Source organism: Bombina bombina, chromosome 4, assembly GCF_027579735.1.
Source record: "Bombina bombina isolate aBomBom1 chromosome 4, aBomBom1.pri, whole genome shotgun sequence".
NCBI lineage: Eukaryota > Metazoa > Chordata > Amphibia > Anura > Bombinatoridae > Bombina > Bombina bombina.
The window spans coordinates 1,232,067,963-1,232,086,275 of record NC_069502.1 but is presented as its reverse complement, the minus strand read 5'-3'; the positions used below and the strand labels follow the sequence as shown (position 1 = coordinate 1,232,086,275).

The 18,313-nt window shown below is 40.0% G+C and overlaps 1 protein-coding gene across 1 annotated transcript in view; it reads right to left on the bottom strand.

The window, feature by feature from the left end:
* Positions 1-18,313, bottom strand: part of TTBK1 (tau tubulin kinase 1) — a 557,016-nt gene that overhangs the window by 53,590 nt on the left and 485,113 nt on the right. Inside the window, exon 13 of the mRNA XM_053712777.1 lies at positions 1-1,196. This exon is cut by the window's left edge and continues 328 nt beyond it. Coding sequence (XP_053568752.1) covers positions 1-1,196 — 1,196 coding nt within the window. The remainder of the gene's footprint in view (positions 1,197-18,313) is intronic.

Below are 18,313 nucleotides of genomic sequence, written 5' to 3'. Positions count from 1 at the left end.
CTATCTGTTTTGCTCTCTTATGGAGTCTCTCTTTGGCAGAATTTGACACAGACTGATCTGACCCTGTGTCTTCTTCTGACAGAAACACAGGGATGCGACTCCTAAATCGGAGACCAGGGGATCTGATGGGTCCCTTGCTGGTGCACTCCTCAGCTCCTTTAAGGCGATCAGTGGCAAACACAATCTTTTCCTGTTCTAGCTTGGTATACTCTTTTAATACCATCTCACTAGCATCCTTATCCAGTTGACCTTCAGATTCACTAACTACATTGGCAGCATGAAGGTCTGTTGGCACCTCAGCACAGACTTCAATATTACTGGCTGACACTGCACAGCTGTCAATTTCACCCACTTCCACTGCAGAGTTAATGCTGCCATTTTCCTTAAGCTGTTCATATTCCTCTAGCTCTTCCTCAATTATGGGCTCCTCAAATTGCCCTGGTGTATAATGCTCATCCATTCTCACTAGCTGTCCTGTGGAAGACATAATATTTAAGTGTGATTTTTCTGCAATATGGACAAATGTGCGTTCAACTTTGGTAAAAGTGGATGAAGTGGTGGTAGCTACTGTATTGGGTGGTTTTGGCTCTGATTTAAGAATAGAGGATAAGGTTCCTGGTTCAGATACATCCAGCTGACTGACAGTAGGATGGGGTTTTTCTGCTTGAGGAGTCAGAGCAGCTAGAGTTCCAAGATCAACTTCTGGGATCAACTCATTTGTGACTGGAGACTTCTTCATGTCCCCGGGGGAAAACAGCACTAAGGTCTTTGATCCCTCTTCTAACTCTAAATCATTTTCTGCAGTTGAGGCTCGTCCCCGAGAATCCTTCTGGTCATCAGCCAGTAGAGTAGAGGGAGCACCTTCTTGACTACGCTCAGTGCTCTTCTGGCTCACTTCACTACTAGACTCACTCTGCAAGTCCACATCCTCTACTAAAAATTCTGCCTCTTCTTCCTCCTCTGTTTCTTCCTCATCCTCCTCTTCTTCCTCCTGCCGTGTGGGCCTTTCATTGATGATAATGTGAGGCTCTAATGACTGCACAGGTGAAAAGACTACACTGGAGAAGTCTACTCTCTTTATCCTGTGTGGTACACGGAGCATTTCTTTGCTATCTGATATGTCCTTTTTGAAATCCTGGTAAGGCAAACTTAAAGGCACCACCTTGGGTATCCCATTTATTTCAAAGTGCTTCAAGCTGAGGATCTGCAATGACATAGACAGAATAACATCTCAGCACAATAGTTTAAAAAGTGAAACAAACTTCTGCGCTACTGTATGCTCTAAAGACTGTTCTGTTTTATACATTCATAACATTGGAATTGCTAGTTAAGCAAATTGTAAGAAGGTTGCTGATAGGGTTTATAAATGTAAGATACATGTACTGATTGTGAACAAGACAATATTATGTACAGCATGCTATTATATTTGTTAATGTAATAGCTATGTAACAGAGTTCTATTAACCTAAAGCAGCAGTAATGAAACAGTATCTTAAATGCAAATGAAATACATAAATTAGTATTAATTACATATTTGATGTATATCCAGCATATCCAATATGTAGAGAGCTTATTGGTTAATGTCTCTGATTTCTGAGTAGCCTCTTAAATGTAACCTCAACCATTTCTAGGAAATCAATGCATTCTATTTGATATCTAGCCTTCCTTTCCTTATTTGTGTGGGACTATGTTACTGTCTAACTAAGGTGTTCAGTCTGTCGCTCTGATTTCCGGGGAGCCCCTATGGTAACTAGCCTCTCTGATTTCTGGAGAGCCCCTATGGTAACTAGCCTCTCTGATTTCTGGGAACCCCTATGGTAACTAGCCTATCTCTCTGATTTCTGGGGAACCCCTATGATAACTAGCCTATCTCTTTGATTTCTGGAAACCCCTATTGTAATTAGCCTATCGCTCTGATTTCTAAGGGAACCCCTATGATAACTACCCTATCTCTCTGATTTCTGGGGAGCCCCTATGGTAACTAGCCTATCTCTCGGATTTCCGGAGAGCCCCTATGGTAACTAGCCTATCTCTCTGATTTCTGGGGAACCCCTATGATAACTAGCCTGTCTATTTGATTTCTGGAAACCCCTATGGTAATTAGCCTATCTTTTTGATTTCTAAGGGAACCCCTAAGATAACTAGCCTATCTCTCTGATTTCTGGGGAACCCCTATGGTAACTAGCCTATCTCTCTGATTTCTGGGGAACCCCTATGGTAACTAGCCTATCTCTCTGATTTCTGGGGAACCCCTATGGTAACTAGCCTATCTCTCTGATTTCTGGGGAGCCCCTATGGTAACTAGCCTATCTTTCTGATTTCTGGGGAACCCCTATGGTAACTAGCCTATCTCTCTGATTTCTGGGGAACCCCTATGGTAACTAGCCTATCTCTCTGATTTCTGGGGAACCCCTATGGTAACTAGCCTCTCTGATTTCTGGAGAGCCCCTATGGTAACTAGCCTCTCTGATTTCTGGGAACCCCTATGGTAATTAGCCTATCGCTCTGATTTCTAAGGGAACCCCTATGATAACTACCCTATCTCTCTGATTTCTGGGGAGCCCCTATGGTAACTAGCCTATCTCTCTGATTTCTGGAGAGCCCCTATGGTAACTAGCCTCTCTGATTTCTGGAACCCCTATGGTAACTAGCCTATCTCTCTGATTTCTGGGGAACCCCTATGATAACTAGCCTATCTCTTTGATTTCTGGAAACCCCTATGGTAATTAGCCTATCGCTCTGATTTCTAAGGGAACCCCTATGATAACTACCCTATCTCTCTGATTTCTGGGGAGCCCCTATGGTAACTAGCCTATCTCTCTGATTTCTGGGGAACCCCTATGATAACTAGCCTGTCTATTTGATTTCTGGAAACCCCTATGATAATTAGCCTATCTTTCTGATTTCTAAGGGAACCCCTATGATAACTAGCCTATCTCTCTGATTTCTGGGGAACCCCTATGGTAACTAGCCTATCTCTCTGATTTCTGGGGAACCCCTATGGTAACTAGCCTATCTCTCTGATTTCTGGGGAACCCCTATGGTAACTAGCTTATCTCTCTGATTTCTGGGGAGCCTCTATGGTAACTAGCCTATCTTTCTGATTTCTGGGGAACCCCTATGGTAACTAGCCTATCTCTCTGATTTCTGGGGAACCCCTATGGTAACTAGCCTATCTCTCTGATTTCTGGGGAACCCCTATGGTAACTAGCCTCTCTGATTTCTGGAGAGCCCCTATGGTAACTAGCCTCTCTGATTTCTGGGAACCCCTATGGTAACTAGCCTCTCTGATTTCTGGGGAACCCCTATGATAACTAGCCTATGTCTTTGATTTCTGGAAACCCCTATGGTAATTAGCTTATCGCTCTGATTTCTGGGGAGCCCCTATGGTAACTAGCCTATCTCTCTGATTTCTGGAGAGCCCCTATGGTAACTAGCCTCTCTGATTTCTGGAACCCCTATGGTAACTAGCCTATCTCTCTGATTTCTGGGGAACCCCTATGATAACTAGCCTATCTCTTTGATTTCTGGAAACCCCTATGGTAATTAGCCTATCGCTCTGATTTCTAAGGGAACCCCTATGATAACTACCCTATCTCTCTGATTTCTGGGGAGCCCCTATGGTAACTAGCCTATCTCTCTGATTTCTGGGGAACCCCTATGATAACTAGTCTATCTCTCTGATTTCTGGGGAACCCCTATGATAACTAGCCTGTCTATTTGATTTCTGGAAACCCCTATGGTAATTAGCCTATCTTTCTGATTTCTAAGGGAACCCCTATGATAACTAGCCTATCTCTCTGATTTCTGGAGAACCCCTATGGTAACTAGCCTCTCTCTCTGATTTCTGGGGAACCCCTATGATAACTAGCCTATCTCTCTGATTTCTGGGGAGCCCCTATGGTAACTAGCCTATCTTTCTGATTTCTGGGGAACCCCTATGGTAACTAGCCTATCTCTCTGATTTCTGGGGAACCCCTATGGTAACTAGCCTATCTCTCTGATTTCTGGGGAACCCCTATGGTAACTAGCCTATCTCTCTGATTTCTGGGGAGCCCCTATGGTAACTAGCCTATCTTTCTGATTTCTGGGGAGCCCCTATGGTAACTAGCCTATCTCTCTGATTTCTGGGGAACCCCTATGGTAACTAGCCTATCTCTCTGATTTCTGGGAACCAATAAGGTAACTAGCCTATCTCTCTGATTTCTGGGGAACCCCTATGGTAACTAGTCTAGCTCTCTGATTTCTGGGGAACCCCTATGGTAACTAGCCTAGCTCTCTGATTTCTGGGGAGCCCCTATGGTAACTAGCCTATGTTTCTGATTTCTGGGGAACCCCTATGGTAACTAGCCTATCTTTCTGATTTCTGGGGAACCCCTATGGTAACTAGCCTATCTCTCTGATTTCTGGGGAGCCCCTATGGTAACTAGCCTATCTTTCTGATTTCTTGGGAGCCCCTATGGTAACTAGCCTATCTCTCTGATTTCTGGGGAAGCCCTATGGTAACTAGCCTATCTCTCTGATTTCTGGGAACCCCTATGGTAACTAGCCAATCTTTCTGATTTCTGGGGAACCCCTATGGTAACTAGCCTATCTCTCTGATTTCTGGGGAACTCATATGGTAACTGGCCTATCTCTCTGATTTCTGGGGAGCCCCTATGGTAACTAGCCTATCTTTCCGATTACTGGGGAACCCCTATGGTAACTAGCATATCTCTCTGATTTCTGGGGAGCCCCTATGGTAACTAGCCTATCTTTCTGATTTCTGGGGAGCCCCTATGGTAACTAACCTATCTCTCTGATTTCTGGGAACCCCTATGGTAACTAGCCTATCTGATTTCTGGGAACCCCTATGGTAACTAGCCTATCTGATTTCTGGGGAACCCCTATGGTAACTAGCCTAGCTCTCTGATTTCTGGGGAGCCCTATGGTAACTAGCCTATCTTTCTGATTTCTGGAGAACCCCTATGGTAACTAGCATATCTCTCTGATTTCTGGGGAGCCCCTATGGTAACTATCCTATCTCTCTGATTTCTGGGAACCCCTATGGTAACTAGCCTATCTCTCTGATTTCTGGGAACCCCTATGGTAACTAGCCTATCTCTCTGATTTCTGGGGAACCCCTATGGTAACTAGCCTAGCTCTCTGATTTCTGGGGAGCCCCTATGGTAACTAGCCTATCTTTCTGATTTCTGGGGAACCCCTATGGTAACTACCCTATCTTTCTGATTTCTGGGGAACCCCTATGGTAACTAGCCTATCTCTCTGATTTCTGGGGAACCCATATGGTAACTAGCCTATCTCTCTGATTTCTGGGGAACCCCTATAGTATCTAGCCTATCTCTCTGATTTCTGGGGAACCCCTATGATAACTAGCCTCTCTGATTTCTGTGGAACCACTATGATAACTAGCCTATCTCTCTGATTTCTAGGGAACCCATATGGTAACTAGCCTATCCCTCTGATTTCTGGGGAGCCCCTATTGTAACTAGCCTATCTTTCTGATTTCTGGGGAACCCCTATGGTAACTAGTCTATCTCTCTGATTTCTGGGGAACCCCTATGATAACTATCCTATCTCTCTGATTTCTGGGAACCCCTATGATAACTAGCCTATCTCTCTGATTTCTGGGAACCCCTATGATAACTAGCTTACAGTATCTCTCTGATTTCTGGGAACCCCTATGGTAACTAGCCTATCTCTCTGATTTCTGGGGAACCCCTATGATAACTAGCCTATCTCTCTGATTTCTGGGAACCCCTATGATAACTAGCTTATAGTATCTCTCTGATTTCTGGGGAATCCCTATGATAACTAGCCTCTCTCTCTGATTTCTGGGGAACCCCTATGATAACTAGCCTATCTCTCTGATTTCTGGGAACCCCTATGATAACTAGCTTACAGTATCTCTCTGATTTCTGGGGAACCCCTATGATAACTAGCTTATCTCTCTGATTAATGGGAACCCCTATGGTAACTAGCCTATCTCTCTGATTTCTGGGGAACCCCTATGGCAACTAGCCTATCTCTCTGATTTCTGAGGAACCCCTATGGTAACTAGCCTATCTCTCTGATTTCTGGGGAACCCCTATGATAACTAGCCTATCTCTTTGATTTCTGGGGAACCCCTATGATAACTAGCCTATCTCTCTGATTTCTGAGGAACCCCTATGGCAACTAGCCTATCTTTCTGATTTCTAAGGGAACCCCTATGATAACTAGCCTATCTCTCTGATTTCTGGGAACCCCTATGATAACTAGCTTACAGTATCTCTCTGATTTCTGGGGAACCCCTATGATAACTAGCCTATCTCTCTGATTAATGGGAACCCCTATGGTAACTAGCCTATCTCTCTGATTTCTGGGGAACCCCTATGGTAACTAGCCTATCTCTCTGATTTCTGGGAACCCATATGATAATTAGCTTCTCTCTCTGATTTCTGGGGAACCCCTATGGTAACTAGCCTATCTCTGATTTCTGGGAAGCCCCCCATGTCTAGACTTACTTTTTATTTTTGGGAAGCCCCACACATTTCTAGACTACGTTTTAATACCTGGGAAGCCCCAATTACTTTTAGAAATTATCTGATTTTTGAGAAAACCCTCTGATAAGAAGCCTATTTATCTGATTTCTGGGGAACTCCTATGGTAACTAGAATGTCTCTCCCTCTTAGCTCTAAAGTAATTCTCTGATTTCTGGTAACTAGTCTTTCTTTCTGTTTTCTGGGGAGCCCCTCTTATATCTATACTAACTAGGGTTGCACCGATACCATTTTTTTAAGACCGAGTACAAGTACTGATACTTTTTTTCAAATACTCACCGATACCAATTACCAATACTTTTTTTAATGTCATATGACAGTTTACAAAGCACAATACAGACTAATGATTTAAGATCGCTTCTTTATAATTATGAACTGTATCTCAAAAGACATTTTGAAATAATAAAACAGTTTTATGTGCTTGTTGTCACAAAGTTCACAGAACATGTTCATAAATAAAATTATTTCAATAACATATATTAATAATAACAACAATAAATAACAGCTGCAGCAGCTGGGGCTGGAAAGCTACAATGTAAAGGGGTGATTACTGGATGCAGTTGGGTTGTAGGGTACCTATATAACTCATCAATCTGACATTTTGTACTTAAAAGTAATATACTGTAATTTAATTCTGAAAATAATATTGGGGAAGGAGTATCCCAGTAATCCCATTTGAGAAAAATGGGGCATTTGCATTGTACCAACTCTGAAAGAAAATAGGTCTGGTCTTCATATGGTTTGTCTGAATGAGGTACGGTGATCTCTCCCAGGTAGGCTTCCAGCTGTAAAGTAGCAGCTTTTGGAGCCCTGCTCTGACGTACAATAATACAAATAACAAGTAAACAATTTGTAGTTAAGTCTCCACTCCAGCCACAAGATGGCGTATGGGTAGGAGTTGGAGGTATCGGTTTAAATATCGGTGCATTTGCACGAGTATACAAAGACTAGGTATCTGCACCAATACCGATACTAGTATCGGTATCGGTGCAACTCTACTAATTATCAGGTTTCTGGGGGCCCCTCTTATGTCTAGACTAATTATAAGATTTCTGGGGGCCCCTCTTATATCTATACTAATTATAAGATTTCTGGGGCCCTTCTTATGTCTAGATTAATTATAAGATTTCTGTGTGCCCCTCTTATGTCTAGACTAATTATCAGATTTCTGTGTGCCCCTCTTATATCTAGACTAATTATCAGGTTTCTGTGTGCCCCTCTTATATCTAGACTAATTATCAGATCTCTGTGTGCTCCTCTTATATCTAGACTAATTATAAGATTTATGGGGGCCCCTCTTATATCTAAACTAATTATAAGATTTCTGGGGGCCCCTCTTCTGTCTAGACTAATTATAAGATTTCTGGGGGGCCCTCTTATGTCTAGACTAATTATAAGATTTCTAGGGGCCCCTCTGATATCTATACTAATTAACAGATTTCTGTGTGCCCCTCTTATATCTAGACTAATTATAAGATTTCTGTGGGGCCCCTCTTATATCTAGACTAATTATAAGATTTCTGGGGGCCCCTCTTCTGTCTAGACTAATTATAAGATTTCTGGGGCCCTTCTTATGTCTAGACTAATTATAAGATTTCTGGGGGCCCCTCTTATATCTAGACTAATTATAAGATTTCTGGGGGCCCCTCTTCTGTCTAGACTAATTATAAGATTACTGGGGGGGGCCCTCTTATGTTAATACTAATTATAAGATTTCTGGGGGCCCCTCTTATGTTTATACTAATTAAAAGATTACTGGGGGGCCCTCTTATGTTTATACTAATTATAAGATTTCTGGGGGCCCCTCTTATGTTTATACTAATTAAAAGATTACTGGGGGGCCCTCTTATGTTTATACTAATTATAAGATTACTGGGGGGGCCCTCTTATGTTAATACTAATTATAAGATTTCTGGGGGCCCCTCTTATGTTTATACTAATTATAAGACTTCTGGGGGCCCCTCTTATGTCTAGACTAATTATAAGATTTCTGGGGGCCCCTCTTATGTCTAGACTAATTATAAGATTACTGGGGGGCCCTCTTATGTTTATACTAATTATAAGATTTCTGGGGGCCCCTCTTATATCTAGACTAATTATAAGATTACTGGGGGGCCCTCTTATGCTTATACTAATTATAAGATTTCTGGGGGCCCCTCTTATGTCTAGACTAATTATAAGATTTCTGGGGGCCCCTCTTATGTCTAGACTAATTATAAGATTTCTGGGGGCCCCTCTTCTGTCTAGACTAATTATAAGATTTATTGGGGCCCCTCTTATGTTTATACTAATTATAAGATTTCTGGGGGCCCCTCTTATGTCTAGACTAATTATAAGATTTCTGGGGGCCCCTCTTATGTCTAGACTAATTATAAGATTTCTGGGGGCCCCTCTTCTGTCTAGACTAATTATAAAATTTTTGGGGGCCCCTCTTCTGTCTAGACTAATTATAAGATTTCTGGGGGCCCCTCTTCTGTCTAGACTAATTATAAGATTTATTGGGGCCCCTCTTATGTTTATACTAATTATAAGATTTCTGGGGGCCCCTCTTATGTTTATACTAATTAAAAGATTACTGGGGGGCCCTCTTATGTTTATACTAATTATAAGATTTCTGGGGGCCCCTCTTATGTTTATACTAATTAAAAGATTACTGGGGGGCCCTCTTATGTTTATACTAATTATAAGATTACTGGGGGGGGCCTCTTATGTTAATACTAATTATAAGATTTCTGGGGGCCCCTCTTATGTTTATACTAATTATAAGACTTCTGGGGGCCCCTCTTATGTCTAGACTAATTATAAGATTTCTGGGGGCCCCTCTTATGTCTAGACTAATTATAAGATTACAGGGGGCCCCTCTTATGTTTATACTAATTATAAGATTTCTGGGGGCCCCTCTTATATCTAGACTAATTATAAGATTACTGGGGGGCCCTCTTATGTTTATACTAATTATAAGATTTCTGGGGGCCCCTCTTATGTCTAGACTAATTATAAGATTTCTGGGGGCCCCTCTTATGTCTAGAATAATTATAAGATTTCTGGGGGGCCCTCTTATGTCTAGACTAATTATAAGATTTCTGGGGGCCCCTCTTATGTTTAGACTAATTATAAGATTTCTGGGGGTCCCTCTTATGTCTAGACAAATTATAAGATTTCTGGGGGCCCCTCTTATGTCTAGACTAATTATAAGATTTCTGGGGGCCCCTCTTATGTCTAGACTAATTATAAGATTTCTGGGGGCCCCTCTTATGTCTAGACTAATTATAAGATTTCTGGGGGCCCCTCTTATGTCTAGACTAATTATAAGATTTCTGGGGGCCCCTCTTATGTCTAGACTAATTATAAGATTTCTGGGGGCCCTTCTTATGTTTAGACTAATTATAAGATTTCTGGGGGTCCCTCTTATGTCTAGACAAATTATAAGATTTCTGGGGGCCCCTCTTATGTCTAGACTAATTATATGATTTCTGGGGGCCCCTCTTATGTCTAGACTAATTATATGATTTCTGGGGGCCCCTCTTATGTCTAGACTAATTATATGATTTCTGGGGGCCCCTCTTATGTCTAGACTAATTATAAGATTTGTGGGGGCCCCTCTTATGTCTAGACTAATTATAAGATTTCTGGGGGTCTCTCTTATGTCTAGACAAATTATAAGATTTCTGGGGGCCCCTCTTATGTCTAGACTAATTTTAAGATTTCTGGGGGCCCCTCTTATGTCTAGACTAATGATAAGATTTGTGGGGGCCCCTCTTGTGTCTAGACTAATTATAAGATTTGTGGGGGCCCCTCTTATGTCTAGACTAATTATAAGATTTCTGGGGGCCCCTCTTATGTTTAGACTAATTATAAGATTTCTGGGGCCCCTCTTATGTCTAGACTAATTATAAGATTTCTGGGGGCCCCTCTTATGTTTAGACTAATTATAAGATTTCTGGGGGCCCCTCTTATGTTTAGACTAATTATAAGATTTCTGGGGGCCCCTCTTATGTCTAGACTAATTATAAGATTTGTGGGGGCCCCTCTTATGTCTAGACTAATTATAAGATTTCTGGGGGCCCCTCTTATGTTTAGACTAATTATAAGATTTCTGGGGCCCCTCTTATGTCTAGACTAATTATAAGATTTCTGGGGGCCCCTCTTATGTTTAGACTAATTATAAGATTTCTGGGGGCCCCTCTTATGTTTAGACTAATTATAAGATTTGTGGGGGCCCCTCTTATGTCTAGACTAATTATAAGATTTCTGGGGGCCCCTCTTATGTCTAGACTAATTATATGATTTCTGGGGGCCCCTCTTATGTCTAGACTAATTATAAGATTTCTGGGGGGCCCTCTTATGTCTAGACTAATTATAAGATTTGTGGGGGCCCCTCTTATGTCTAGACTAATTATAAGATTTCTGGGGGTCCCTCTTATGTCTAGACTAATTATATGATTTCAGGGGGCCCCTCTTATGTCTAGACTAATTATATGATTTCTGGGGGCCCCTCTTATGTCTAGACTAATTATATGATTTCTGGGGGCCCCTCTTATGTCTAGACTCATTACTGATTTCTACTCTACATCTATTCTATTGTATTCACCAAATGTGAGAAACAAATGTATCTATTAGAATCTGCTGAGTGAATCTACATCTTGTAACTTGTCCCCCCCTTATATAACAGCTATTTACATCTTGTAACTTGTCCCCCCCTTATATAACAGCTATTTACATCTTGTAACTTGTCCCCCCCTTATATAACAGCTATTTACATCTTGTAACTTGTCCCCCCCTTATATAACAGCTATTTACATCTTGTAACTTGTCCCCCCCTTATATAACAGCTATTTACATCTTGTAACTTGTCCCCCCCTTATATAACAGCTATGTATTGTTCTTACCTTTTTGTGAATGATTAAATAAGCGATTGAGTTCTACTAATCATGTGCAGCTAATTCAGACAACGTGCAATGATTTAATAAAGTTTTATTGTTGTTGCATGCTCACAGATTTAGCTCTGATTAGACGTCAGCACTTTCCCATTACCCAGCAGTCATTGCACCATAAACAGAATCATGTGACATACGTCTAAACACAGGGGCCTTTAATATCGGTCACAGTCAAGTGATGTGGCGCCACCGTTTATAAAAATGCACTTAGTTTATGCAACACTAATGAGTTACAACAAACAGCTTTATTTTGGCCTAAGATGACAATAATTTAAAGGGACAGCAAAAGTCAAAGTTTAAACTTTAATGATTGAGACAGAGCAAACACTTTTCTACTTCTATAAATGTCCTTTGTTCTCTTGGTATCTTTTGCTAAAAAAAGCATATCTAGGTAGGTTCAGGAGCAGCAATGCACCTCTAGCTGCTGATTGGTGGCTACACAAATACGCCTCTGCTCATTGGCTCAATTGATGCATTCCGCTCGCTAGCAGAAGCGCATAGCTGCTCCTTCAATAGAGAATACGAATGAAGCAAACTCCATAATAGGAGTAAATTGGAAAGTTGTTTAAAATGGTATGTTCTATAATTAAAGAAACCTGTTCAGATTCATCAATCAGGCCCATTTATCAAGCTCCGTACGGGCCGTGTTTCTGGCGAATCTAAAGACCGCCGCTGCATAACCCTGTCCGTCTGCTCTGATGAGGCAGACAGGAATCGCCACAATTCAACCCGATCGGGTTGATTGACACCCCCCTGTGAGTCTGCAGGGGGCGGCGCTGCACCAGCAGCTCTTGTGAGCTGCTCGTGCAATGCTGAATACGGTGAGCGTATTGCTCTCCGTATTCAGCGAGGTCTGCCGGACCTGATACGCACTTTCGGATCAGGTCTGCAAGACATTTGTTAAATAAACCTCAATGTATGAATTGTCCACATAATGCACATAAGGTGTCGCTATACCTGTGAGATGAATACTCTGGTACACACTTTATAAGGTGTCGCTATATCTGTGAGATGAATACTCTGGTACACACTTTATAAGATGTCACTATATCTGTGAGATGAATACTCTGTTACACACTTTATAAGGTGTCACTATATCTGTGAGATGAATACTCTGGTACACACTTTATAAGATGTCACTATATCTGTGAGATGAATACTCTGGTACACACTTTATAAGGTGTCACTATATCTGTGAGATGAATACTCTGGTACACACTTTATAAGGTGTCACTATATCTGTGAGATGAATACTCTGGTACACACTTTATAAGGTGTCACTATATCTGTGAGATGAATACTCTGGTACACACTTTATAAGGTGTCGCTATATCTGTGAGATGAATACTCTGGTACACACTTTATAAGGTGTCACTATATCTGTGAGATAAATACTCAGGTACACACTTTATAAGATGTCACTATATCTGTGAGATGAATACTCTGTTACACACTTTATAAGGTGTCACTATATCTGTGAGATGAATACTCTGGTACACACTTTATAAGGTGTCACTATATCTGTGAGATGAATACTCTGGTACACACTTTATAAGGTGTCACTATATCTGTGAGATGAATACTCTAGTACACACTTTATAAGGTGTCGCTATATCTGTGAGATGAATACTCTGGTACACACTTTATAAGGTGTCGCTATATCTGTAAGATGAATACTCTGGTACACACTTTATAAGATGTCACTATATCTGTGAGATGAATACTCTGGTACACACTTTATAAAATGTCACTATATCTGTGAGATGAATACTCTGGTACACACTTTATAAGATGTCACTATATCTGTGAGATGAATACTCTGGTACACACTTTATAAGGTGTCGCTATAACTGTGAGATGAATACTCTGGTACACACTTTATAAGGTGTCGCTATATCTGTGAGATGAATACTCTGGTACACACTTTATAAGGTGTCACTATATCTGTGAGATGAATACTCTGGTACACACTTTATAAGGTGTCACTATATCTGTGAGATGAATACTCTGGTACACACTTTATAAGGTGTCACTATATCTGTGAGATGAATACTCTGGTACACACTTTATAAGGTGTCACTATATCTGTGAGATGAATACTCTGGTACACACTTTATAAGGTGTCGCTATATCTGTGAGATGAATACTCTGGTACACACTTTATAAGGTGTTGCTATATCTGTGAGATGAATACTCTGGTACACACTTTATAAGGTGTCACTATATCTGTGAGATTAATACTCTGGTACACACTTTATAAGGTGTAACTATATCTGTGAGATGAATACTCTGGTACACACTTTATAAGGTGTCGCTATATCTGTGAGATAAATACTCTGGTACACACTTTATAAGGTGTCGCTATATCTGTGAGATGAATACTCTGGTACACACTTTATAAGGTATCGCTATATCTGTGAGATGAATACTCTGGTACACACTTTATAAGGTGTCACTATATCTGTGAGATGAATACTCTGGTACACACTTTATAAGGTGTCGCTATATCTGTGAGATAAATACTCTGGTACACACTGTATAAGGTGTCGCTATATCTGTGAGATGAATACTCTGGTACACACTTTATAAGGTATCGCTATATCTGTGAGATGAATACTCTGGTACACACTTTATAAGGTGTCACTATATCTGTGAGATGAATACTCTGGTACACACTTTATAAGGTGTCGCTATATCTGTGAGATGAATACTCTGGTACACACTTTATAAGGTGTCGCTATATCTGTGAGATGAATACTCTGGTACACACTTTATAAGGTGTCGCTATATCTGTGAGATGAATACTCTGGTACACACTTTATAAGGTGTCGCTATATCTGTGAGATGAATACTCTGGTACACACTTTATAAGGTGTCGCTATATCTGTGAGATGAATACTCTGGTACACACTTTATAAGGTGTAACTATATCTGTGAGATGAATACTCTGGTACACACTTTATAAGGTGTCACTATATCTGTGAGATGAATACTGTGGTACATACTTTATAAGGTGTTGCTATATCTGTGAGATAAATACTCAGGTACACACTTTATAAGGTGTCACTATATCTGTGAGATGAATACTCTGGTACACACTTTATAAGGTGTAACTATATCTGTGTGATGAATACTCTGGTACACACTTTATAAGGTGTCGCTATATCTGTGAGATGAATACTCTGGTACACACTTTATAAGGTGTCACTATATCTGTGAGATGAATACTCTGGTACACACTTTATAAGGTGTCACTATATCTGTGAGATGAATACTCTGGTACACATTATAAGGTGTCGCTATATCTGTGAGATGAATACTCTGGTACACACTTTATAAGGTGTCACTATATCTGTGAGATGAATACTCTGGTACACACTTTATAAGGTGTCGCTATATCTGTGAGATGAATACTCTGGTACACACTTTATAAGGTGTTGCTATATCTGTGAGATGAATACTCTGGTACACACTTTATAAGGTGTCACTATATCTGTGAGATGAATACTCTGGTACACACTTTATAAGGTGTCGCTATATCTGTGAGATGAATACTCTGGTACACACTTTATAAGGTGTCACTATATCTGTGAGATGAATACTCTGGTACACACTTTATAAGGTGTAACTATATCTGTGAGATGAATACTCTGGTACACACTTTATAAGGTGTCGCTATATCTGTGAGATGAATACTCTGGTACACACTTTATAAGGTGTCACTATATCTGTGAGATGAATACTCTGGTACACACTTTATAAGGTGTCACTATATCTGTGAGATGAATACTCTGGTACACATTATAAGGTGTCGCTATATCTGTGAGATGAATACTCTGGTACACACTTTATAAGGTGTCACTATATCTGTGAGATGAATACTCTGGTACACACTTTATAAGGTGTCGCTATATCTGTGAGATGAATACTCTGGTACACACTTTATAAGGTGTTGCTATATCTGTGAGATGAATACTCTGGTACACCCTTTATAAGGTGTCGCTATATCTGTGAGATGAATACTCTGGTACACACTTTATAAGGTGTCACTATATCTGTGAGATGAATACTCTGGTACACACTTTATAAGATGTCACTATATCTGTGAGATAAATACTCTGGTACACACTTTATAAGGTGTCGCTATATCTGTGAGATGAATACTGTGGTACACACTTTATAAGGTGTCACTATATCTGTGAGATGAATACTCTGGTACACACTTTATAAGGTGTCACTATATCTGTGAGATGAATACTCTGGTACACACTTTATAAGGTGTCGCTATATCTGTGAGATGAATACTCTGGTACACACTTTATAAGGTGTCACTATATCTGTGAGATGAATACTCTGGTACACACTTTATAAGGTGTCACTATATCTGTGAGATGAATACTCTGGTACACACTTTATAAGGTGTCACTATATCTGTGAGATGAATACTCTGGTACACACTTTATAAGGTGTCACTATATCTGTGAGATGAATACTGTGGTACACACTTCATAAGGTGTTGCTATATCTGTTAGATAAATACTCTGGTACACACTTTATAAGGTGTTGCTATATCTGTGAGATGAATACTCTGGTACACACTTTATAAGGTGTCACTATATCTGTGAGATGAATACTGTGGTACACACTTTATAAGGTGTTGCTATATCTGTTAGATAAATACTCTGGTACACACTTTATAAGGTGTCGCTATATCTGTGAGATGAATACTCTGGTACACACTTTATAAGGTGTCACTATATCTGTTAGATAAATACTCTGGTACACACTTTATAAGGTGTTGCTATATCTGTGAGATGAATACTCTGGTACACACTTTATAAGGTGTCGCTATATCTGTGAGATAAATACTCTGGTACACACTTTATAAGGTGTCACTATATCTGTGAGATGAATACTCTGGTACACACTTTATAAGGTGTCACTATATCTGTTAGATAAATACTCTGGTACACACTTTATAAGGTGTCGCTATATCTGTGAGATGAATACTCTGGTACACACTTTATAAGGTGTCGCTATATCTGTGAGATGAATACTCTGGTACACACTTTATAAGGTGTCGCTATATCTGTGAGATGAATACTCTGGTACACACTTTATAAGATGTCGCTATATCTGTGAGATGAATACTCCGGTACACACTTTATAAGGTGTCGCTATATCTGTGAGATGAATACTCTGGTACACACTTTATAAGGTGTCGCTATATCTGTGAGATAAATACTCTGGTACACACTTTATAAGATGTCACTATATCTGTGAGATAAATACTCTGGTACACACTTTATAAGGTGTCGCTATATCTGTGAGATGAATACTCTGGTACACACTTTATAAGGTGTCGCTATATCTGTGAGATGAATACTCTGGTACACACTTTATAAGGTGTCGCTATATCTGTGAGATGAATACTCTGGTACACACTTTATAAGGTGTCACTATATCTGTGAGATGAATACTCTGGTACACACTTTATAAGGTGTCACTATATCTGTGAGATGAATACTCTGGTACACACTTTATAAGGTGTCACTATATCTGTGAGATGAATACTCTGGTACACACTTTATAAGGTGTCACTATATCTGTGAGATGAATACTGTGGTACACACTTTATAAGGTGTCGCTATATCTGTGAGATAAATACTCTGGTACACACTTTATAAGGTGTCGCTATATCTGTGAGATGAATACTGTGGTACACACTTTATAAGGTGTCGCTATATCTGTGAGATGAATACTCTGGTACACACTTTATAAGGTGTCGCTATATCTGTGAGATGAATACTGTGGTACACACTTTATAAGGTGTCGCTATATCTGTGAGATGAATACTCTGGTTCACACTTTATAAGGTGTAACTATATCTGTGAGATGAATACTCTGGTACACTTTATAAGGTGTCGCTATATCTGTGAGATAAATACTCTGGTACACACTTTATAAGATGTCACTATATCTGTGAGATAAATACTCTGGTACACACTTTATAAGGTGTCGCTATATCTGTGAGATGAATACTCTGGTACACACTTTATAAGGTGTCGCTATATCTGTGAAATGAATACTCTGGTACACACTTTATAAGGTGTCACTATATCTGTGAGATGAATACTCTGGTACACACTTTATAAGGTGTCGCTATATCTGTGAGATAAATACTCTGGTACACACTTTATAAGGTGTCGCTATATCTGTGAGATGAATACTGTGGTACACACTTTATAAGATGTCGCTATATCTGTGAGATAAATACTCTGGTACACACTTTATAAGGTGTCGCTATATCTGTGAGATAAATACTCTGGTACAAACTTTATAAGGTATCGCTATATCTGTGAGATGAATACTCTGGTACACACTATATAAGGTGTCGCTATATCTGTGAGATGAATACTGTGGTACACACTTTATAAGATGTCGCTATATCTGTGAGATGAATACTCTGGTACACACTTTATAAGGTGTCGCTATATCTGTGAGATGAATACTCTGGTACACACTTTATAAGGTGTCACTATATCTGTGAGATAAATACTCTGGTACAAACTTTATAAGGTATCGCTATATCTGTGAGATGAATACTCTGGTACACACTTTATAAGGTGTCGCTATATCTGTGAGATGAATACTCTGGTACACACTTTATAAGGTGTCGCTATATCTGTGAGATGAATACTCTGGTACACACTTTATAAGGTGTCGCTATATCTGTGAGATGAATACTCTGGTACACACTTTATAAGGTGTCGCTATATCTGTGAGATGAATACTCTGGTACACACTATATAAGGTGTCGCTATATCTGTGAGAT